This window comes from Carassius auratus, chromosome 26, assembly GCF_003368295.1.
Source record: "Carassius auratus strain Wakin chromosome 26, ASM336829v1, whole genome shotgun sequence".
Lineage (NCBI taxonomy): Eukaryota > Metazoa > Chordata > Actinopteri > Cypriniformes > Cyprinidae > Carassius > Carassius auratus.
Genome location: NC_039268.1, coordinates 14,045,016 through 14,068,865, shown reverse-complemented (window position 1 = coordinate 14,068,865; position 23,850 = coordinate 14,045,016). Strand labels below are relative to the sequence as shown.

General features: G+C 36.1%; 1 protein-coding gene across 5 annotated transcripts in view; it reads left to right on the top strand.

Annotated features, from left to right (window-relative positions):
- igf2bp2b (insulin-like growth factor 2 mRNA binding protein 2b) overlaps nt 1–23,600 on the top strand; it is a 36,852-nt gene extending 13,252 nt beyond the window's left edge. For 2 of the 5 annotated variants that reach the window (XM_026204350.1, XM_026204347.1), the window contains 11 exons: nt 9,656–9,961; nt 12,593–12,727; nt 12,917–13,039; nt 13,212–13,347; nt 15,415–15,546; nt 15,708–15,776; nt 16,299–16,415; nt 17,738–17,812; nt 18,379–18,510; nt 19,845–19,958; nt 20,692–23,600. In XM_026204350.1, the coding sequence (XP_026060135.1) occupies nt 9,780–9,961; nt 12,593–12,727; nt 12,917–13,039; nt 13,212–13,347; nt 15,415–15,546; nt 15,708–15,776; nt 16,299–16,415; nt 17,738–17,812; nt 18,379–18,510; nt 19,845–19,958; nt 20,692–20,790 (1,314 nt within the window). In that variant the 5' untranslated portion in view covers nt 9,656–9,779 and the 3' untranslated portion in view covers nt 20,791–23,600. Of the gene's footprint in view, nt 1–565; nt 2,257–9,291; nt 9,439–9,655; nt 9,962–12,592; nt 12,728–12,916; nt 13,040–13,211; nt 13,348–15,414; nt 15,547–15,707; nt 15,777–16,298; nt 16,416–17,737; nt 17,813–18,378; nt 18,511–19,844; nt 19,959–20,691 lie in introns of those variants that run through there. The other 3 variants (XM_026204348.1, XM_026204351.1, XM_026204352.1) reach the window with 3 other exon arrangements.
- The last annotated feature ends 250 nt before the right edge of the window (nt 23,601–23,850 follow it).

The window sequence follows — 23,850 nt, the reverse complement described above, 5'->3', positions numbered from 1 at the left end:
TACAGCAGATAAGGCTGCACGATAAATCAAAATGATTATGCAGAAGCTGTGATTGTCATGCGTATCTTTCAATGAAACACAGTTCTGTGATCAGTAGTGAATCTCCATCCGAAGGCCAAACAGCACTTTCGCACTGAATTATTATTACTATTCCTAGCAGAAGACACCCAGGAAATCCCTATAGTGGTTGCTGAATAAACAGAATATTTAAATGCTTATGTTTATCTAATTTCTTATTATAATTATCATTATAATAAGGTTTATCTATAATGCAGTGCTAATTGACATAGTCTTTATAAGAATACTTTGAATACTATGAATACTATGAAATATGTTGCATGCCTTATTCTGTATAAGAAGCCAGATCATCTAACAGAAGGATTTATTTCAAACACTCGACTGACGTTATGAAGTTAGTTTGGTTTTGAGTAAAAACATGTTATTAAATGTGGTATTTTCACATGCTTTCAGGTGGAGCAGCATTTACTTCACAGAGCCATAGTTCATAGTTTTTTTTTTTTTTTTTGCACAGCTCTGTGTAGTAACTGCTGCTCCATCTGAAAGCAGGGGATGGAGATTTACTATTAATCACAGAACCGGCTTCACTGATAAGATGTGCATGGCAATCGCATTCGATTAATCAAGCAGCCCTCACAGCAGAATATTTTCTTGTTTTCTCATGTCAGCATGTGAACTCACGTGCACACAAACAGAGGCAATTCAGAGTGAAATAAAACCTGGAAGTTATTTAAAAAGCGAAACCCAAAAATAGCAATTCACAAGTATTGAACCGTAGATGTGTACCAAGCAGTTCAATATTATATTGAGAAACTGTGGCATAACTAGTTCAAAGTGACATTTAAGTTCAGACTCGACTAATATAGATGCATCTAATGAGCCAAGGTGAAGGGTCACATGGATCACTCAGTGTATTAAGGGGTCAGTAGGGTCTTAGCTTTGATCCCATTGGCAGTAGCTCTGACTGAGATTGGCAATGGGACAGAAATAACCCTGTCCACTTCATGGGGTTGCGAGCTGCTGGAGACCTCCAGATGCCATCCTGCTAGTATAGATGACTAGATATTGCAGATCTGATTAAGGTGAGGCAGGCATTAGTTGCTGAGGAGGCTAAAATCTTTTTCTCCACACCAAAGCACCGAGGGCGACTACACCTAGTGCTTGTCTGTTGAGATCTTTCAGTAGAGAATCTCCATTCAGTTGTTATACAGTAGGAGTCCAATATTAAGACATATTTCTTTTGTCATTCTCCAAGCAGCTGATATACCTTTGCTAAAGCTCATAATACAACATCTTTTGTCCCAGTGGAAAATGCACTTACTCTGTTTCTTGGCTCTGACTCTTTGCACACTTTCAGGATGCTTATGCGCTTAAGTGATTAAGAGACGAAGTGGGAAATCGGGTTAATTCAGCTTAGAAGTGTCTCTAGGCAGGTGGGTGTCACTGCCACTTCAGGGTCCCTGTGGCCTCAAACTTATCCTACATCTACTGCAGGAGTAACTGAGTTCAGCAGGTTTTAGACTTTGTTCTGGTTATTTTGTCCAGGTTTTTCCAGATTTCTTGGAGGTAATAGACTGTTCACCATCCTGCTGTTTATTAAGAGGCTGAGGCTCAAATCACCAAAACTAAACCTGATTCTGGGTGTTTCTTGTAGCTTTTGTCTTGATGTCTTTGGATTAGTTTTGAAGATCTCACATCATTAGCAATGTGTTATGTGCACATTCTTCACGAATGTTCAGGCTCATTACAGTTTCAATATAGTTGCCTGTATTTCTCTGGTCACCGCCCTGATGTGCTTTGACAATGGTTGTAAAACTGGCTAGGTTTACTCTGTGACTTATTATAATAGATCAAGTTTTCCTGTCATCTCTAAACACATGGGTGGAGAGCCATCCTGGCACCTGTCTTTTCCTGAAACAACGATTACATGACTAACATTGATCGGTGACACCAAAACGATGTGGCTAGTGGAGCAACTGTCATGGCGCATTGGTATCTTTTGCGCCCTGTCAGGATAGGCACATTGTTGCATTCTATGAGCTTATCATCTCCCTTTCTCTGTAAGGAGGTGTGTCGCTGTTGTCTATTTAAAATAGTGGAATTTAACAGGAGTCTCAGCATGTCTGCAGAACTGGAAAAGCAGGTTGGAGTTCAAAGGTGATCTCTGGCAGCGCTAACGTGTTCAGTTAGTACAGTTAATGTTTGTACTAGTCCCAGCAAACGTGTGGATACAGTGAGGTAAATTACTTTATCTTTAATATCTTAAACGTTCATAGTAAAAACCAGATTACGGGTTTAGAAGTAAATATTATGTAATTATAGAAGATACAAAATTCTTGTTGGATGGTAAAAAAAAAAAAAAAAAACGTGAATTGAAAGTGAATTTTTTTTTATATTATTGTCATTTTAATATTATTAATGGCATTCTAAATCTGTACAGTGTTTGCTTACATAGCCTTAAAGGAACAATTAAATCATTTACTGCAGTTATTCATATTCCGACAGTTAGTAATCAGTCAAAATGTCATGCCTGTCTCAGTTGTAATGTGTATGTTTTGCAAAGAATTATGGATTAAGGGAGGAACTTTGAAATTGTAAAAAAAAAAAAAAAATGTTGTCAATTAACTAGGGCTAGACCAGATTATTTGAATATACGTTCGGTGGGTTGGCATTCGATTTTCAATTCTGAGATTCGGATGTTCTTTGTTTTTGTTTTTCAAACACATGGCATCCCCTGCAAAACAGTTCTCATTCACGCTTGAATATTAAACGGCCATGAGTGAACATCATTAACGTCATGATTCAGTTCATCTGGAAGAGAAGACAAAAATGCCAAAGACCTCAGTTGTGTGGGAGCAACTTAAATTGAGTGAGGACAAGACAAAGTCAGTGTACCAAATATGCGATTTGAAACGGGCCTACCACAACAACACATTAAGTTTGAAAAATCACCTGAGTTCTGTAAGTAGTACGCCTACAGTATATTGTTGGTGTAAAAAAACGAGCTGCTTTTATCCGCCATGTTAATCATTCATTTCACACATGATAAAAATGTGCACTTAGCCTAATATTCTTGGAAAATACTTGTGAATATGGCAGTCATAAAAAAAAAACACAGTAGCCCAGCCTAATAATAATTTTTCTATATTAAAAGTATTGCTCTTAACAGACCTGTGTGTTTTGTATCACTATTGCAGTGTCCATTCTCAGAGCATATAAGCCCTGTCTGCGTGAGGCGTGCAATGGCTCGCGCTGATTAGTAGTTTATTAAAAGCTTATTCATTCTGAACGTGTTGCGTGTCCATATTTCACCAAAATGCGACACTGCACTCACTTGGGTCCACAGCAACACACCTGCCATGCGTGAAATTGATTGAATGAACGGTTCTCGAAAAAATGCAGACAGATACACAGAGATTCCTGCCTGTATTACACTGTGTCTGCACTGGACGTGACAGTTGTGTCGTGCCGCATCGCAACAGCTAAAGTCTATCTACACCGGAAGCGACAAAGCGACCATTGAAAATTATTTGAAATTTGTGTCAGTACGTCATAAATGGAACACAGCAGAAGGTTACTGTCACGGATTTGTTGCGACGTACCTCATCAAGCAGCTGATGGACAGGATAATAGGTTATATTGGATTTTGTCGCGTCACACTGCGCCGTTCGCGTCCAGTGTAGAAATGGTGTTAGAGAATATGTTCAGCCCTTCCCTCCAAAGCATTGAATATTCAGACCAGCCCTACAAATTAAACATCTACAGTATAGTTCAGAAGTTTGAGGTCTGTGAAATTCTTATTGTTTTGACGATTGTTTTTTGTCAGCCATTGTAAAAATGGCTGATTCAATTAGAAACTCAACAAATGAGTCCATCTGAATGGACTCTTGAATCACTTGTTCACACAATTCGTCATTCATGGAACGAAACACCATGTTGCTGCTATGCACTGTTGTATAAAATGAAATATTAGAAGATATGATATATAAATTAGAAATATTAGAAGATATTCAGAAAAGTACAATTATAAGGGCATTATAACTGTATTCTAACAGGCTTCATCATGCAGTGAATGCTTTTGGCCTCTCCAAGACGTTTTTTTTTTTTTTGCCGTTGGTGATTCAGTGTCAGCTCTACTATCAGCTCTCAATCCATCACACAGACAGCACAATAACATAATGTCGGGGAATGTCTTTAAATTACGATCAAGGAAAAATCATGCCTTTTCTGTTGTCTTCTTTTAAAAGAACTTCAAAAGTTGCACTTGAACCATTTTGCGCTAAAAATGATGAAAACTTGGTTCCGCTTGGGAGCAGCTTGTTACCATACCGAGTTCAATCATCACTATTCAGTTTGTGAATTATCATAAATAATTTAGAGAATTTTAACATTTCATTTGCATGATACGTTTTAAATAATACATGGGTATGGTGGTTTTACCAATGGGATGTTTTTTGTAATTTTTTCTTTCAACCAGGAGGATGTCATCCCCCTCATTTTGATCCCTGGTTATGGCTATCGTTTACACTACCCTGCTCATAGATTTGTTAGCTTTAGATATGTAGATTCCCATTCAACCACTCCAAATACCGTAGACTCGTCAGTCCACCATCTAAATAATAGGAAATCTAACTATACATATCTATGGTTGTACCTGATTGAATGGTCATGTGACATGCGTTATGGCTGAATCTGCGTAAATATAATTTGTTACACCAACTAAAATTTTAAGGGTTATCTTTTAAAGCTACATGTAACCACTCTTTACAGTGTGGACTGTGATATAACCTAAACAATTTTTTTATGTCAGATTAGTAACTGACACTCATCTGACCTCATTAGTGGAGGTGATGTAGCCTAGTGATGATGTCATTTGGCCCACAAGTGCAGCATGTTATGTCACTCTGTTACAGTCACTGGTGATTGATAGTGAGTCTTGTTTATTCCTGTGACCTACTTTAAGTTCATCTGACTGGTGCACAGTGCAGAAACACACCTGCTTTCAACAGATCTGTGAATGTATATCTTTATTGGCCCAAGTGAAATTCACCTAATATCCAGACTTTTAATGGAGGTGTAGGTTATTGCTCTTGTTGCAGTAGTGTAATTCAGACTGCAGACATGTAGCTGTGTAGTGTATCATGTACCCCTGCTCACATGTTGCTTGTCGGCATTGCATTCTGTAGGGTGGTCTGTTGGTGCATTGCATTAAGCTTTCAGATGGAAGTTAAATTAAGCATAGTTCAACATTTAAAAACAGTGTTGAAATGCTTTGCATTTTGTTCTACTCTGTTGCAATCCAGGAACGTTTCCTGTGCAAACAGTTATTTACTCATTCTGTGCTTCTGAGAAACTGCAGTGAGAAAACTCCATTTAATGTTGTTTTCAGTAACTAGCCAATATAATCAATAAGGGGTTCATATGACGTTGCTAAAAAGAACATTATTTTGTGTATTGGTACAGTGAAATGTGTTAATGCAGTTTAAGGTAAAAAAAAAATATGTAGGCCTACATAATATTCACAGTGCACACACACACACGTTATATATGCTATGCATTTTGGATGCGATTAATCACAATTAATTGTAGGGATGCAACAATACCATTTTTTCAGAACCGATCTGATACTGACAATTCTGAGTATCTGTCGATCCCAATCCGATACAGCACAGTTTTTTTTTTATTCAATAAAGAATTTCTGTACTTCTCTGTGTTGACCTGATCATCATTCTTTTGTGTTAATCACAATCTACTACATATACACAACTTCATTTTAATGAAAAATAACAAATGAAAAAATATATAATCATAAACGATTACAAAATTATTATTATAATCAGAATCAGAATGAGCTTTATTGCCAGGTATGTTTACACATACGAGGAATTTGTTTTCGTGACAGAAGCTCCGCAGTACAACAGAATGACAGCGACAGAACATAAAACACATAATAAAAGAATAAAAAATACAAATAAGTAGATAGTGAATGACAATATACAAATGACAATTGTAGGCAGGTATATTACAAAATGCAGTTATGTATGTACATATATATTATGTGCAAAATGTAAGTGTATACTAAGTATGTGTGTTAGATAAATAAAGTGTATGTGTATATAAATATAAAGTGTAGTGTGTTCGCCGTTATTATCAGCTGTTCATAAGATGGATTGCCTGAGGGAAGAAACTGGTCCTGTGTCTGGTTGTTCTAGTGCTCAGTGCTCTGTAGCGTCGACCAGATGGCAACAGTTCAAAGAGGGAGTGTGCTGGATGTGAGGGGTCCAAAGTGATTTTGACAGCCCTTTTTCTCACTCTGGATAAGTACAGTTCTTGAATAGAAGGGAGAGTTGAACCGATGATTCGCTCAGCAGTCCGGACTACCCTCTGTAGTCTTCTGAGGTCAGATTTAGAAGCTGAGCTGAACCAGACAGTTACTGAAGTGCAGAGGATGGATTCAATAAAAAAAAAGTAAACCTAAACTAGGTTGGTAGATAATTCAGCAGCAAAAATACTCAGGAGCACACGGGAATATCTGAAATATCTTATTTACACACTTATTTACACAATATGTTACACATTGCTCTTTGTATTGTTGTAAAATACATTATTGAAAAAACCAGTATATACATTTATATAGAAATCTAAAAGATGTTTCTTTTAAATCTATAGCACAGTAATAGAGGCAGCAACATATCATAGATAGGATAAAACAAGAAAGACTATTAATAATCTCTGATTTCGCAGAAAATATTATAATACTGAAGGCGCCACAGAATGATGAGTTTGTCAAACTGCACAGCCTGCGCAGCCCTCCGAGTCTGCTTAGAAAGCTGCTCGGCTCGTGTTCATCTTCAGTTCTCTCTTTACAGCAGTTCAGTCAGTGTCCTGGATGAGTAAATTAATTACTCCATGGTTTATTTTAACTCAGAGGGAGTGTTGGCCACCTTAAAAAAGTAAATATATTGTGGATTAATGCTTACTGGAGACGCGAACCGGTTCAAACGATTCAGTCCTATTTGGTGAACCGGTTCAACTGGTTCACTAAGAAGAACCGGTTAAATCGAATGATTCATTCGCGAACCAGACAGCACTACAAAGGGAAGAGGTAGATACGTAGTCTGTTAAATTTGTGCATTAGTTTAATGAGCCTTTTCTTTGAACAGTTATAAACCTCTGTTACTGTTTCATCGTTTTGACTGTAACCGAATGCAACACGCAGTTTGATTGCTGAATGGAGGATGACAGACAGCCGCAGCAGAGAGAAGAGATTATGTGAACTTGAATTTAATGACTTCAATATTAATCTGTACCTCACGTTGAACTATGAAACAGCTTTAGAGCACTTGAAATATGTTTTTGATGACTGTGACGAGTGGGGCGGGGCCGAGGGACGTGGGACGTGGGAACAAGGAGTGAGGCTGGCGGAATGGTTGGGAAATCAGCGACACCTGCGACCCACCGCCGGTCTCGAGTCCCACGTAGGAGATGGAAGGATATAAAACTGGAGCGACGATAGTGAAGGACGAGAGAGGACCAGGCCTGGGTTTTTAGTTGTGTTTGCTTTTATTTTCACGCATCGGTCGTCTGTGAGGGGCTGATGCGCTGTTTTGTGTTTATTTTGAAATATTAAAGTTTCATTTGGATTGTCCGCCGGTTCCCGCCTCCTTCATCCCGATGATTATGGAGATTATATTATTACAAAAACATTTTGGTGCTTTATAAAATGTTTGTGCCTTTCGTGGAGCTCAACAAAAACACAAAATAGTATACGCACAGTATACGATTTGGATCGGTCTCGTCTGATTGATACCCGATCCGCAGAAAATGAGCCGATACCGATCCCGAGTATTGGATTGATGCATTTCTAATTAATTGTTGCACAGGACTAGTTAAAGTAAAAGTCCCTATGCTGTCAATATAAAAGTCCAATGATTATCGACCAAACAAAATCAGATAATTTAAATCTGCAGTACTTTGGTGACATAGCTACTGTTTGACAACACTCCACATAGTTGATGTTGCATTTGTAGCATTACAATTGTGAATGAATGGACATCAGCTGAGGGATGCTGAGAATATTTGCTCTGGGACTCATGCCTGACTGAACACTTGGCTTCAGACAATAGTAACTGTGTTCCCAACAGCTGATAAAAGTCCTCTGTGAATGTGTGTGTGTTGGACCAGTCACCAAGCCAGCTGGTGTTTAACCCTTAACTTCTCTCATATGGCTTACACACACACAAACACACACACACACTTTCAAACATCTCTTTAAACCACAGATCTCCCGTCCTGTATCATCAAATGTTCCCGTTAACTAATTTAGATCTCTAAAGTGGTTCCAGATCAGTGAATGTGGGGATTTTCTCCCCGCGGGATAATGCAGATAATAGGTTAACGGATCTGTTTGTATTTATATGGCAATACTAGTCGCAAGGTCTCAGCTGTAAAAAGTGGCTTTCCTGGGCAGTGCCTTGTTTTATGTGTATGTATGTATGTGTGTGGTAGAAGGAGGGTTTAGGGGTTTTGATGATTTCTTGTCTCCAGGGATCTTATTTTGGAGCTTTGATCTGAGGGAGGTCTGTCCCGATTGGGGTGGGTATGTGTGTGCTGTGAGATGTCTGATTTACTATTTCCTGTCATAGGGCGACAGACCGGCGCTCCGTAATTGTACCAGCATTTGTAGTGAGCAGGGTTGTGCACCATTCAGAGTTGAATTTATGTGAATTAAATTCTGACTCATTCCTTAAAGTAGAAACAAATTATATTTTAAAATGTCTTCACTTAGAAAGTAGCTATGCTAAATTGCAATAAAAGTTTTTACTGCATTTCTTATCAATTAAATGCAGCCCTTGTGAACAGAAAAATCTTACTCATCCCAAACCTTTGAATGGTAGCTCATTTCATTATATTGCATAAAATGATTATTATATTTCTAACATTAAAAATAATTGTATGCATCATATTGAAGGAACATAATATAAGAATATATTATATTAAGGAATATAAGAATACTTTAATTTGCTTAATAAGTGATTAGAATCAGTTTTTTTTTTTTTATAAATATCATCTAAACACAATATGATAGACGTTTTAAGGAGGTTTACGGTTTCTGTTAATTTGACAGTATTCAACACTTTAGAGAAATATGTGTATTTTACACATCTAAAGATAAATAAGCATAAATAGTCAAAATGAGTTGTGCAGTTAGTATATGTTTTGTTGCAATCATGAAATTGCTCTGTTTTGTGAATGTTTGACTGTTCACATTATTTGAATTGCAGAACCTCTTCTTTTAATTTCAATTCAAGTTCCAAGGCAGTCTGTAGGGTGTGGGCAATTCCATTCAAATTCCCCATGAACGAACGTCAGTTCTTAAAATTTGCCCAACCCTAGTAGTGAGGAGGCTATCAGTAGCAGGTAATGTGTACTGTGCGAAATAAACATATTTATTAATGATTTTTAATGTTGGAAACCATCCACATTTGTAGTCCATTCACGACAGTATATATTATCCCCGTCTGACCAATACTTAGTTTCTCGTTGCGAGTGTTGTTTGGGTTCTGTGTAAAGTATGTCATGATCTAGTGATTGATCTAATGATTGACTGATCTCTTTCACTCTCATTCTTCTCCAGGGCTGTTGAGAATTTGACAGGCCACAGTTTTGAGAATCACTCCTTCAGTGTGTCGTACATACTGGACGAAGAGGCAGGAAGGGACGGGGGTGTAAGACCCCAGGTCCCGCGAGGGGCATCTAAAATGGGGACAGGAAGTCGGGAGCAGGAGTTTGGTCAGCCAGGGGCCATGGGAGGCTCCCAGGGGCCTAGGTATCGTCAGCAAGAGCTGCCTCTACGAATCCTAGTGCCCACTCAGTTTGTGGGAGCCATCATTGGAAAAGAGGGACTCACTATAAAGAACATCACAAAGCAGACACAGTCCAAGTAAGAAGTCTTGATATTTTAAACATTTTAACCAGTATTTGTCTAATTAGTAATAAGTTGAATTTAATTAGGGCCCATGTACTAATGATGTGAGGACCCTGTTGGAATTGCATTGTTTATTGAGGTTATAACTGAAAGATGTAATATCTATCATAGTTTAATCACACAAATACCGGATGTACCAGTAGGACATTTCTGGGCTGATGATGAACAAATAAATAGTGTAACATCATACATATTGACCATCCTGCTAATCATAATTTTAAAAATGCAGTATACATCATCTGAAAGCATTATGTTGACTTTATAGTTATGTTATATAACTAGTATAATGAAACATGCATGTTTTACAAACTACAGCAATATTTGTACTGTATGTGAATACCCTTTGACACAAATGTTATAGGCAGGGTTTATTCTTGTTCATTTGTTCAAAGACAGCTATTATGTAGCACAAAGGGATCTAATAAACCTGTAGGGGTCTTGACGTATTTTTCTTGTTTGACTATTTTAAGCTTGACATTGAAGTCTTAAATGCTGCATGACGTGCTTAATTTAACATGCTGAACACAGTATCTTTTGTTGGTCGTAATTATATGCTGTATGTGTGCAATTCCACCAGTGTTGGGTAAGTTACTTTCAAAAAGTAATTAATTACGATTACTAATTACATCATCAATATTGTTTTTAAATGACTTTACTAATTACTCTGTCTGAAAAGTAACTTAGTTACTCAATAAGTAACTTAATTATTCAAATCACTAATTAGGCTGCATCATATCCCTATAAACCTATAAACTCTTTATTCTGTCAATTTGAGTCAAACACAGAATACTTTAGCCTTTTAGCTTTAAAACAACTGTAATACTTGAACTTTTTTTTTTTTTTAATTTAACCTCCTTTGGTTAACAAATAGAAATAATCTGAATAACAAAAAAGCTTAAAAAATGTTAAACAATACATTTCAGTTTGCCAAGATGTCGAGCCCAACTAGTAAAAATCCATAAAGGTTTATGTAAAAATAAAACGTTAACTAATGTAGGTAAGAATAAATTACATAAATTATCTTCAGATAAATTATCAGATTACGCTGTTCTTCTGAAGTAAATTCCTCATAGCAGGACTTCAGCAATGAAAATTAGACAAAGCTTGATATTTATTATTTTTTTTTTTTTGTAAACGTATAGATGTGGGTGTGCGCGCAGGTGACTGCATATAATGAGCCAGATGTGGGAAAGACTGTACCTCGCTTTAGTTTTCGATTTGATGTTGATTTAAAAGACACAATAGACACAAGCGTTCTATAGACATATTTCTCACGTCTCGCTGATAACTCGCAATACTCGCTGAGTTTGTAACATGTAGAATGTTGCTCACAGAGACCTAGAAGGCAGAAAGTGGATCCTGTGTGTCTTGTTTATTTTGCAAAACCACAATGTTTTGTTGTTATTGTCAGTGTACACAAATAAAAGTAGGCCCTTTTTTAGATTTTACTGATTTTAGTCTTATCTGTATCTGAGCAGACTACTTAAGGTTTCTCTGTGAATCAGAGAAATGGGACGCAGAGGGTTAAAGACGCTGCTTACACTTTTATCTTTAGACTGTAAATTTAGATTTCAAATTCAATATTGATTTTAGAACTGTTGAAATTATTTACTGAATGTAACGTAATTACTTTATAAGAAATCCCTTACTTTTTCAGTGGATATGTAATTGAATTTACGTTAGTTTATTAAATTGAATTTGTTTTAGTAATTTTATTACAGTAAGTTGAACTAGAAATATTGCTCTGGCAACTCGCTGAAATATAAATAATATAAATATCAGGTATACTTATTTCATTTATTTTATTACTTTTTTTCAAGTTGCAATATATATATATATATATATATATATATATATATATATATATATATATATATATATATATATATATATATATATATATATATATATATATATATATATATATATAATTTATAATAAGTAATTTCTTTCTTTATTATTATTATTATTAGTATTTGGTAATGAAACCAAGTAATATATTGGATTACAATATATTGAGCACCTCTAATCACTAAAATTGCATAATAATTCTTATTTCTGGGATCTGGGATTCTAAGCCAGTCTAGTTGTATGGCTGGGCAGAAAAGTGCACTCAGTACTCTAAATATAAAGACATAATATATACAATTTAAAGAGGTTTACTTTCAAATACGAAGTAAAATCATTCACTGGTTTACCTGGTGACTCGATGAGGTACGAGTAAATTTCCGGGCAAGACTCTGGCCACGTATTGGGGTTGTAACCAATTTGACACTGGGAGAATGAAGGGACGTGTTTTTAAATTGACCAAATGAAGTTTATGAATGAATCTTTCACGCTCTGTGGGAGGCTGGGTGGACATATAATTACTTGACATGTTCACGCCTGCCGGCTATGTACAGACGTTGCTTTTTGCCGCTAATTTGTATGGAAGTCTATGGGAAATCTAGTTTATTTTCCACTAAAAATGGCAGTAACGAAATGGACCGTTACGTTCCCGGATGTACTGGTTGTGCGTATATCCATTTTGCTCTATCCACGTGATAGTTACATTCAAAAATGTGATCATTCTTTGCTCTGTCTCAGGGTAGATATCCATCGTAAGGAGAATGCAGGAGCCACTGAGAAGTCCATCACTATCCACTCATCTAATGAGGGCTGTTCACAAGCCTGCAGGATGATCCTGGAAATAATGGAAAAAGAGGCCAATGACACCAAGATGTCAGTATCTCTTCAGACTGTAGGGCACATTAAAGTTTTACATTCTTCATTTGCTTTAGGATTAATTCTTTAAGACAAATAATTTAAAACTGTGTAAATAAGCAAATATCCTCATGTTGTTCTCAGATTTATTATAAAAAAGAAATAAAAAAAATGAAACTAATATTGTATGCTCTGTCTCTATATCAGTGTGGAAGAGGTTCCTCTGAAGATCTTGGCCCACAATAACCTTGTTGGGAGACTCATAGGGAAGGAGGGCAGGAACCTGAAGAAGATAGAGCAAGATACTGGGACCAAGATCACTATTTCATCGTAAGTTTGCTCCGTACAGATCATCTTGAACAGATGCCGTTAATTAAAGATTGAACAGCGTCTCATTGGAGAGGACCCAGTTATGAAACTGAGGTGTAATTGTGTATGTATTGATTGTTCATCTGACGTGCCAATGCCTATTTAATTTTTTTGTATTTAAATTTTTTTGTAGATTACAAGACCTAACTATATATAACCATGAACGTACCATCACGGTGAGGGGAGGGGTGGAGGAGTGCTGTAATGCAGAAGTGGAGATCATGAAGAAACTTAGAGAAGCCCATGAGAATGATGTGGCTTCACTTAATGTGAGTAAATCATAGCTTTTGAGGTTTATTGATAGTTTGTTTATAAAGAAAGGAACGGTTTTGTGTGAAGTCACTCTGAAATAGCAGGGGTTGTGAAAAGTGTTGTATAATAAATTACATAGGGCCAGTATGTAAGTTACGCTATATCGAGTTTATATCGAAGGCGATTCATCTTCAATAATGAACTCTATATAGTGTAGCTTGTCAGTGATCTATGGCTATGTAATAACTGCCGCTCCATTTGAAAGCAGGTGATGGGGATTTAGCGCTAATCACGGAACAGACTTTACTGACGAGATGCGCATGATCATATCGTTCGATATATTGTTCAGCCCTATGTTGCCTGGGTTGTGTACATATGTGTGTTGCACACCTTTTTGGGGAAAGGGACAGGGGTGTGTTTTTTTTGGTGATTTCAAATGTCAAAATTGTCTATCAGAAATCGCTTACCCCACATTTAACCTTTACTTGCAAATTAAATCCAGATGGGACTTTTAACAGAAGAATTTATCATTATTAAAGCTGAAAGCTAAAGCTAAAGGATCCATTTTTAAGAACACAAATCTACCAAGATGAGCCATTTCTGAAGATTGAATGTAGGGCTGCACGATTGTCAAAATCATAACTGTTGATTATTCCCTTGAAATTGTAATTGCGATTATTAATTACGATTATCACAATTTACATTGAATGATGTTTACACCATTGTTTGATGCAGCTGCATGTCTCATTTTATATATATATATATATAAAAAAACAAGCTAAAAAAACACTCTGAGTGCTTTTCTATAATATTAAGTCACAAAGGTCAACTATACATTGGATTTGGTTTCTTTTTTAAATTATAAAAATTAAAAAATATGAATGGTATCAGAATGTTATTCTAAAACTAAAATAATGTGAAAAACTCTTAAAATAACTTGTAGAAAGAAAAAAAAACTCAGAATAACAAGGGGATTTTGAACGATTAATTGCCACTTTGAATGACTACAGAATTATGTCATCCATAATTAATTGTGCAGCCCTAATTGAAGGTACGTCCATACCATTTTAGATGATGCTCTAAACAAGTAGCGTTTAGTGATGTACTGCAAAAGAATCTCAGAACTCTTGAACTACAGCAACAAGAGTTTGTTAGAACTTACAAGATAAATGATTTTAGGTACATGAAATATTGAAGTTATTAGTTTACTGAATTATTGATTATTATTATTAATTAATTAATTGATTATTGTATCTTACTTGTAGAGTTGTCTTGTTAAAGTAAATCTTCTGCCATTAAGCTCTCTGCCTTTTTTATGATAAGCTTATGTATTACTATTAATCTTCAAATTTTAATCTCCAATTTATATGAACTACTTATTTAGGTACACTGGTAAGAAAAGGGGTTAACCTAAAAATGGCCACATCTAAGTTATCTGGTTTTAAGACTAAAATGTTATTTAATTTTGCTTAATCAACCTAAATGCATTAACCTAAATACTTGAATTAATTTATAACTGAACTAATTTTTATGGATTAAATCAGGAAAAATAGGTCAACTTTTAGTCATCTACTGAAAGGTTTATTACTATAAAATTACTGATGTCTTCCAAGGCCAGTTAAGTTTTTAAACTAAAGATATGAATTTGTCGGCATGTTACCATGTACTTTAAGTGCTATGTAAGTGCAATGTAAATCAGGAGACTTATATACTCACAATTGATCTGAATCACGTATTGCAGAGCAGCAGAAAACAATGTAATACGGACTGACAAACACCAAACATATCCTTTAACTGTTCTCACACAGTATTTGGGTTTAACAGTGGCTTTAATCCTGCTCCTTTAATCTTAGTAAAGCAGAACTTGTTTTGCCTGGACAGACAGTGATTATCAGGCAGTGTGTGGATGTGAATTGGCATTAACTTGGTAGAATTGCATTCGTTTAATACATTTAATTTGCTGATTCAGTAACTGTTTGAATAACATAAACCCGTGAAATTGAACAAGACTGATTCATTCCACGCTTTGCATAAAGTCTCACTTGTACACTCAGATTCACATCCTTCTCCATCTCTGGTTTCAGCAGCAGACTAACATGATGCCAGGTCTAAACCTGAACGCATTGGGGATCTTCTCCTCTGGCATGTCTGCTCTCCCTCCAGCCCCTGGTCTGCGTGGATCTCTGTCCGGCCCAGCCAACTACAGCCCCCTGCTGGTGAGCATCAGGATGTGCATGTGTATATCTGGACTTCAAGCTGCCAATGATTTGAGAAAAGAATGTGTAAACTGTAAACGGAGTGTGAGAGATAGTTTGCTTTAAAACTGTGGATTACACTGGTCTCACCACATCCTCAATGTATATGTTTGCCACTGCAGGGCCCTCCATCAGTATTGGGTGGTCTGTATGGGGTTCCCCACTCTGGAGCATTATCTCTTCAGCAGGCAGTGAGTACTTGTTATTATGTGTACGTCAGTATACATCTCTCATAATAATTTTCCATAAGTCTGCACACTGCTGTATGTCATGACAATCTTTAGCTCTTAAGAACCTTTTCAGTTACATGTATTATAAATCATTTTGTAGCACATTCATCTGCCACATTCATCATTCAGAGTTTCAGGATATAAAAAAAGTTGTTTAAATAATAAAGTTTGAACCGTGGTTTCAAACAGATGCAGATTCGATACGAAACTGCATAATGAAACGATAATTCAAATTTTTAATTATGTCGAATAAAAATGAAATGTAAAAAAAAAAACAAAACATGTAAATGTTGTAAATGTGTTTTTTTAATAATAGGTTATATTTTTCTGCATGAACTTTGCATGAATATGTTGACACATGGCATATTGCCAGAATCACTGAATGATATTAATAAAGAGTCATGTAATGGAGAATCAAAATCTCCAAAATCTGTCTGTCTAAACTCGACTAGCAGGAGTCAAGGCTGTCTGTGTGTGTTTCAGACTGCTGAACAGGAAGTGGTCTACCTCTTTATCCCCACTCCAGCAGTAGGAGCTCTCATCGGGAAGAAAGGGCAACACATTAAAGAGCTGGCACACTACGCTGGAGCTTCAATAAAAGTGAGACACTTTAAGACTCTTGAGGCACACCACTGCAGTTCAATCTCTCTTTTTGGGAACATTAACCAGTTTTTGAATGAAGCTTGAATGAAAGAATGGTTTGGACTAAATTGTTTTGTATTGCTTGTTATACTACACTAAGAAAACCGTGATGTTTTCTACTGTTTTAGGCTGAAGTGCTAGTTTCAGTGCTGCATTGTCTCTAAATAAATGTAAATGTGTTTGTGCTTTGAACATTATTTAGCTGACTAACAGCTGTGGTTTCGTCTAAATTTAGACTTGTGATTAGAAAAAAGTAAGTGGAAAACAATCAGTAATATTTAGAATTGTGTACATTTGTTTTCCAGCAAAAGTGTGTTGTATAATGTAGACTTGAGCTGTACATGCTGTAAAAAGTGTTGACCTGCAATTGTCACCTTAAAGAGCTATTTCTAACTTTAAATTTAGTTTTGCTGCTATATATATGATGTATATAGTTTGATTCATTGTTGTTAAATAATATTTTTGTCTTGAATAAAACCACTTCATTTAGATTTTTAGATCAATTCAATTCAATTCAATTCAAGTTTATTTGTATAGCGCTTTTTACAAAATAAATCGTTACAAAGCAACTTTACAGAAAATTATGTTTCTACAATATTTAGTAGTAGCTAGTAGTTTGTGCACATTTGACAGGATTTTAGAAAAATAATAATAATAATACAAGACGTAGTCAGCTAGACGATGAACTATCAATATTATTAAGTTATTACATGATTCAGTCGCACATTTAGCAATAATTGTTAGTTCTGTTTGTTGATTCAAGGTTAGAATCATCTGGGGTCCTCTGAGGGTCAGCATCATCTCTTCTCAGGTGTTCTGGATCCAGACTGGAGCTTGTTTAAATCCTAGTTACCACGGGATGTAAATCCCGTGGCGAAACATAGAAACAAAATACAGACATCATTAGCATAGCTGCTGATCCAACAAAGTAAAATTAGTTTAACCCAAGCTAAGGAATAAAAATGCAACTTTGAACAGATGCAACTACACTCACAATTAAAAAGAAACATTATTCGAATGCTTGGCGAAAGAGATGTGTTTTTAATCTAGATTTAAACAGAGAGAGTGTGTCTGAACCCCGAACATTATCAGGAAGGCTATTCCAGAGTTTGGGAGCCAAATGTGAGAAAGCTCTACCTCCTTTAGTGGATCAATTTTTAGGTTTCCAGTATTTTCGGTGTATTAAGGTATCACTGCACACTTGTGACAGTTTAAGTGGTCTTTTGTACTCAAATAAAGACAGGACAAAACCAAAAAAGTGGTGTTTTGTGTCACTGCAGATTGCTGCACCGGACAATCCTGATGATCCTGAGAGGATGGTCATTATTACTGGACCACCAGAGGCTCAGTACAAGGTAAAAGCCTTCATTCAGTCATTTTGGCTCCTTATATTCAGTGTACAAATACCTTTAGGCAGGACCCAGGGTGTTTTACATCGATATCTATTAGGGATGGGGCAACAAATCGATGCATAATCGATTTGTGGATCAATTCTGAGATTTTCAGAATGCAACGTGATTCTTTGGAAATTATTCTGATTCTTAAAATTTAGATTTTAACAGCAGATTTAATCTAGTTTTATCCGCACTCTCAAATGCTCACGAAGAAGAGTGCTAAGGAGCACTTGTGAGTTCAGCTGAGTCATGTAACTTTAATTTCGCCTCAGCTCGGAATGCTTTTGTGAAACAACATTATGATGCACAGCCCACTGTGAACACGCTTGTAATTCGCTTCAACCTTTTTCGAATTTTATAAATGATTATTTTAGGTTTTCGACTCAAGAAAGAACTGCTATGCATTGGGAAAATCTCTGAATCGTTGCCGATTAATTTCTCGAGTTGCAATTCATCTATTTATTTTCTGAGCCCTGATATCTATATTCATTTCTCCTTTGCTCATTTGTGTATGTGTGTGGCTGCAGGCACAGGGGAGGATATATGGGAAGTTGAAAGAGGAGAATTTTTTCACTGCTAAGGAAGAAGTGAAGTTGGGGGCACATATAAAAGTGCCTTCGTCTGCCGCCGGACGAGTCATCGGGAAGGGTGGCAAAACGGTATGTGTCACCACAAACGGATTAAATAAAATGTGTCATTTTAGTCACTTACATTGACTACATTTAAGTAATTAGAAGAGTCCGACTGATATGGGTTTTTTGGGAGGCCGATACCGATATTAGGGAGCATAAAAAACTGATACCGATATATCAGACGATATTTTTTATGTGCAGGCTATATTATAGTACAGTATAGTCAAAACACTTCCCATTGGTGTGTCTAACTTTTGACTGGTTCTGTATATAGAATACACTATGTAGCCTACATAAGCACAATATATGTATACATAAACAATTTTTTTTTGCAATGATAACTCAAATGTGGTGGACAAACACTTTGATGTGAGATGTGAGGCACGGTATTTAACAATTTAACAATAAACGATATTATTCAAAAAGAGTCTGACATCATTGCACTTAACAGTAAACTTCACTTCACTTATCATAAATAACACAAATAGAACAAAATATATATAACTTGAAGTAAGAAACTAAACAAGATAACTGTAGGGAAAGCAAGCTACTGCCAAACCAGCAGGGCCAGGTTTATGCAGGAAGTGCAGTTTTTCCAAATGTAAATATCTACAATAAATAAATAAATAAATAAATAATATTGTTTTTTTTTCTTCCCACAAACTCTTTGTTGTGTATTTTCTGGCAATCACATGAACATGCAGAACATTCGTATTGAAATTGTCTTTTTGCAGTTGAATAGCCTATTCAAAGACCGTCTATATAAATAAATAAATAAATGTGTGTGTATGTATATGTACTCACTAAATTCCACTATCCTGTCCATGTTTTCTGCATTGCGGAAATCATAGGTCACTACTAATGTAACGGACGAATATGATAAGCTCATTGTGAGAGTAAAAGACGGGGGGATTTTTGTTTATTTGCTGAGCATTGAGTTTCTACAAATAGGTGGCAACCTAGTGTTAAATCACCATTGAACAGACACAAGCCACCACGCTGCCATGAAGCAGCAGACTTTGGTGAAGTTTGAGGTCAACCGCGCATCTCTAAACTACAATGACCTGGGTCACCAGTAGAAAACATTGGAGCACTCTCTACTGGACAAACTAAGTAATTACACCATTCAGAAGCATTTAATCTGTGTTATATGTTCTGTAAAAATAACAATTTATAGTGGCGACATTCGTCAATGCCGATATATCGACGACTGACTCATATTGGCTAATAATGGCGGCTAAACAATATATCGGATGGGCACTAGTAATTAGTAAATCTCAGTACTATGTTGTTGGGCAACACTTAGGAATCCAGGAGAGAGGAATCTGTTTGTGTGACCTCTGACCTCTTACCAACCACAGGTCAATGAGTTGCAGAATCTCACCAGTGCTGAGGTCATTGTACCACGAGACCAGACACCAGATGAGAATGATGAAGTGTTTGTTAAAATAATTGGACATTTCTTTGCAAGTCAGGTATGATTTTGACATTTTCCCAGCCTTTAAACTCTTTGTATTTTATTTAGAATTTGACTAAAAGACCAGGGACATGCCAGTCCCATTCAATTGTTACAGTTTTTACTTCAGGTAAAAAGACATATTTATACCTGTTTAAAGTAGTTTTGATGTCATCATTTAGGGTGAGGGTGAGTAATTAATGACAGAATTCAAATTTTTGGGTGACCTATCCCCTTACCGGGGTTCAGTGTGGTAGAAACTGGCTTACTTTACATCTACTACTGGTTGTAGTACTCACTGTGTTTTGCTTTTGTGACCAGTAAATCCTAAGTTCACCTAGAACCACCAGAGCACAAATATTATCCCATAAATATTAGTTATTTTATACTATTGGCAGGTCCTGGATGGTCACAAAGCAACATCAATATTATTATTCATGAGATTTGTCCTAAGCCATAAGTAAGAATCATAAATTCATCTTTTTTTTTTTCAACTTTGGTATCAGCTTGTTACTACAGTTCTGGTACTTTTGACTTTCCTGTTTCCTGTTTCTCACTCTCTCATTGTCAACATTAACCAGTTGTGAATTAGGCTTGTATGAAAGAATGGCTTGGGCCAGACTGTGTCCAAAGGCTTGTTATTCAGGACTGCATATGATTTGTTCAGGTTCTTAAAACCTTATCTGTTGATGTAAATAATGTATTTGCGTGTGCACCCCAGTCACCTTCAGCTCCGGTGTGTGTGTTTGTAGGCTGCCCAGCGCAAGATAAGGGAGATCGTTCAACAGGTCAAACAGCAAGAGCGGAAACACCAGCAAACAGTGCCAACACCTTCACAACCATCAAAATGATCAGCAGACGCCAGCAAGCAGCAGCTAATGAATGTAGCTAATGCGAGGACAAATCGAAAATCAAGAAACAGACAAAGGGAGAGAGAGACAGAGCAGGAACCAGAGAGAGACAGAAGCTGATGAAGAGGACCAGCAGTTTAAAACAACCAAATAACTCAAAGCACAAAAACGTTTGGTCACGCTGATATGAATGAGGATGTTCGAGAACATTTTTCAGGTCCGAGATCTTTTTATGACCATAGACCTGATATTTCATATTGAGCTCTTTTTGTTACTGATTAAGCTGATGTGAGGATTTGTGCACTGTGAAGTAGACTGCTGGAGGAGGTGAATGCACACTGCAGGTAGATTTGATAGGACTTGCAGAGTCTAGTTGTGCATTAGATCTACTAATTTATTAGGAGATATAATAAATTGCACAGTAATATGTTAATAAGATTCTAAAAACAGTTCTATATTAGTTTATTCAGCAGAATATTCTTTGGAAACTCATTTTAGGCTATTTAATGTGAGTATTTAGATTTGTTTTTGAATTTTCTAGAAACAAAATTAGTATAGCATAGTAGCTAAAATAAAAAAAAAAAGCATTAAATGATGTTACAAAGGAACGTACATGTAAACGAGTGCTTGCTGTGTGCCAGCATTTCACTTCCAGTTCCTCTTTTTCCACTGCTGAGTCTGAGCATTTCTCCTCTGCTTGCTGCCCTGTCCTCTTTTCTCTTTTTAAAAATTATATTGCTTTCTCTTAAAGGTTTCCATGTTCCCGACTTATTCCTCACACAGAATAAGAGCTGTCTGTGTGCCAACTGTAAAAAAAAATAAATAAAAAGAGGTAGACCTAAGTAGAGGTAGATCTAATGTTGATATCCTGTACTCCCCATGTATTACACCTTACACTACTGTTCTAAAGAAAAAAAAAAAAATTATATTCTGCAATTATGCATTAAATTTATCAAAAGTGACAGTAAAGACATTTATAATGTTGCAGAAGATTTATATTTTAAATTGTTAAAATTTATTAACTTTTAAAAGAAAAATCCTGAAAAGGAGTATTGTGGTTTCCTCAAAAATATGAAGCAGTACTTGATATTGTTAAGAAATGTTTCTTGACATTAGACAGATTTCTGAGGGATCGCGAGACACTAAAAAAAATCTTACAAGCCTGAACTTTAGAATGGTAGTGTATGCAAATGAAAAAGCTGTATTTCATGTGCAATCTGCACGGTGTCTGTAGGTCGTGTAACGGGAGCCCATGGGGACCTCCTAACACCCGTGAATGTATATGATGCAAATGCCTTCTGCAAACATGTACTTTCTGTGTAGCAAACATAACCCCCCCCCCACCCCCCCTTATTTCACTTGCTGGGATAAATGTCTATAAATGCATTTTTTGACAAAAGAGAAGAGCAAAGCCAAGACAAAAAGTTTTTTTTTAAGGTATGTTAAGACGTCCCATTTTTTCGTAATATATAAAGGTGATGAGATTGGTGAGGGATGACGTCATTAAGCCTTTTAAAGTTTCTCCCAAAAGGCTAATGGAATAAAAAAATGAATGTGCTGGATATAGGTGACAGCTCGAAAATATTGGCTTTAGTATTTCTTGACTGATCAAATGCAAACAGCCAGCTCTGCAGTACAGTACAGTCATAGAGCGTAACATTGATATAAAGCAACTGATACAACCATGATTGAGACATGAAACTGATATATTGAAAGTCCACGCATCTTTGTGTGAACCAGTACAATATACCGTTCTACCTCAAGAACAAGGTACCTCAATCTGATCTTTTCTCCCTTTTGCATATTTTGTATACCTTGTAAAGCTCTCAGACTTGGAGCATTTTTTATTTTTCTAAATAAAAGTACAAGAAGGAAAAAAAGGGTTGCTCAAGGCACCAACTTGGCCTGCTTGTTCTTGTGAAAGAGGTGTCAGAAACTGATTGTTGCTTTATGAACCGTTTGACTCAAATGGGCTCTTGAGGTCAATACAACTCTTGGGCAGCTGAACGTTTGGGTTGACAGAACTTTTGTTTCTTGCAGTTTGTTTGAACTAACAGGTATATATAGTGTCTAAGAATACATCTTAATCCAACCGTATGCAGTGTTCTTCAACCTGTTTTTAGAATGTTATCTACATGTTACTCTGTTACAAACGGGCTCTGTAATTTTGCTCTGTTTTGGAGGTCGTATCTGATTGGATGGCCGATAACAAGTCAGTTTTGAATGTTATTCTAACAGCATATGTGTGTGTTTTTATTATAGGAATAATCTCCAGTTTACTGCTGAATGTTAGCATAACAATATTAGACACAATTGAATTTGATCTTTCTAGTTTGGGTTTCTGTAGTAAAATGTTGCTGTGTCAAATAGGAGGGATGTCCAGCGGTCTCGAGACCATCTCTTCTCAGATCATGTACAAAGAAAACGTACATGAAACCTAGTCTTTGCCGTATTACTTCTGCAGCTGTCTCTGAGTCTGTTTCTCTTCACATTCTGCCATGTTCAAAATGTCTTTATTCTCCACTTGTACCGTGAATACTTCTGGGTGTTTGATAAGCCTGTCTCTTATCTGATCCACTTTTATAGTAATGTCACACAATGTAAAAATGAGTTAACAAACTAATTTCAGATCTGGGCAAAAGGGGGACATATTCCATTGGTATTACTGTTGGCTCTAGCCAAGTGTGGGTGAGTTGGGGACAATATGAGTGTGAGTGAACAATCATGAATACACATCTGTTTTTATGTTTCTGGAAGGGTCACACTACCCTTCACATGGATATGAGCAATAAAAAGAGTCTTTAAAATAATGTTTTCTTCATCTTTGTATCAATATATAAAGTTTACTTGTGTCATCAATAGCTTAAAGATTCTGTGGATGCTTGTTTCCACCACAAAAAAGAAAAAAAAGGTTATTGATCAATTTGATCTCCAAATTCATATCATATGTTATATATATATATATATATATATATATATATATATATATATATATATATATATATATATATATATATATATATATATATATATATAATATGCATGATCTATCAGAATTCA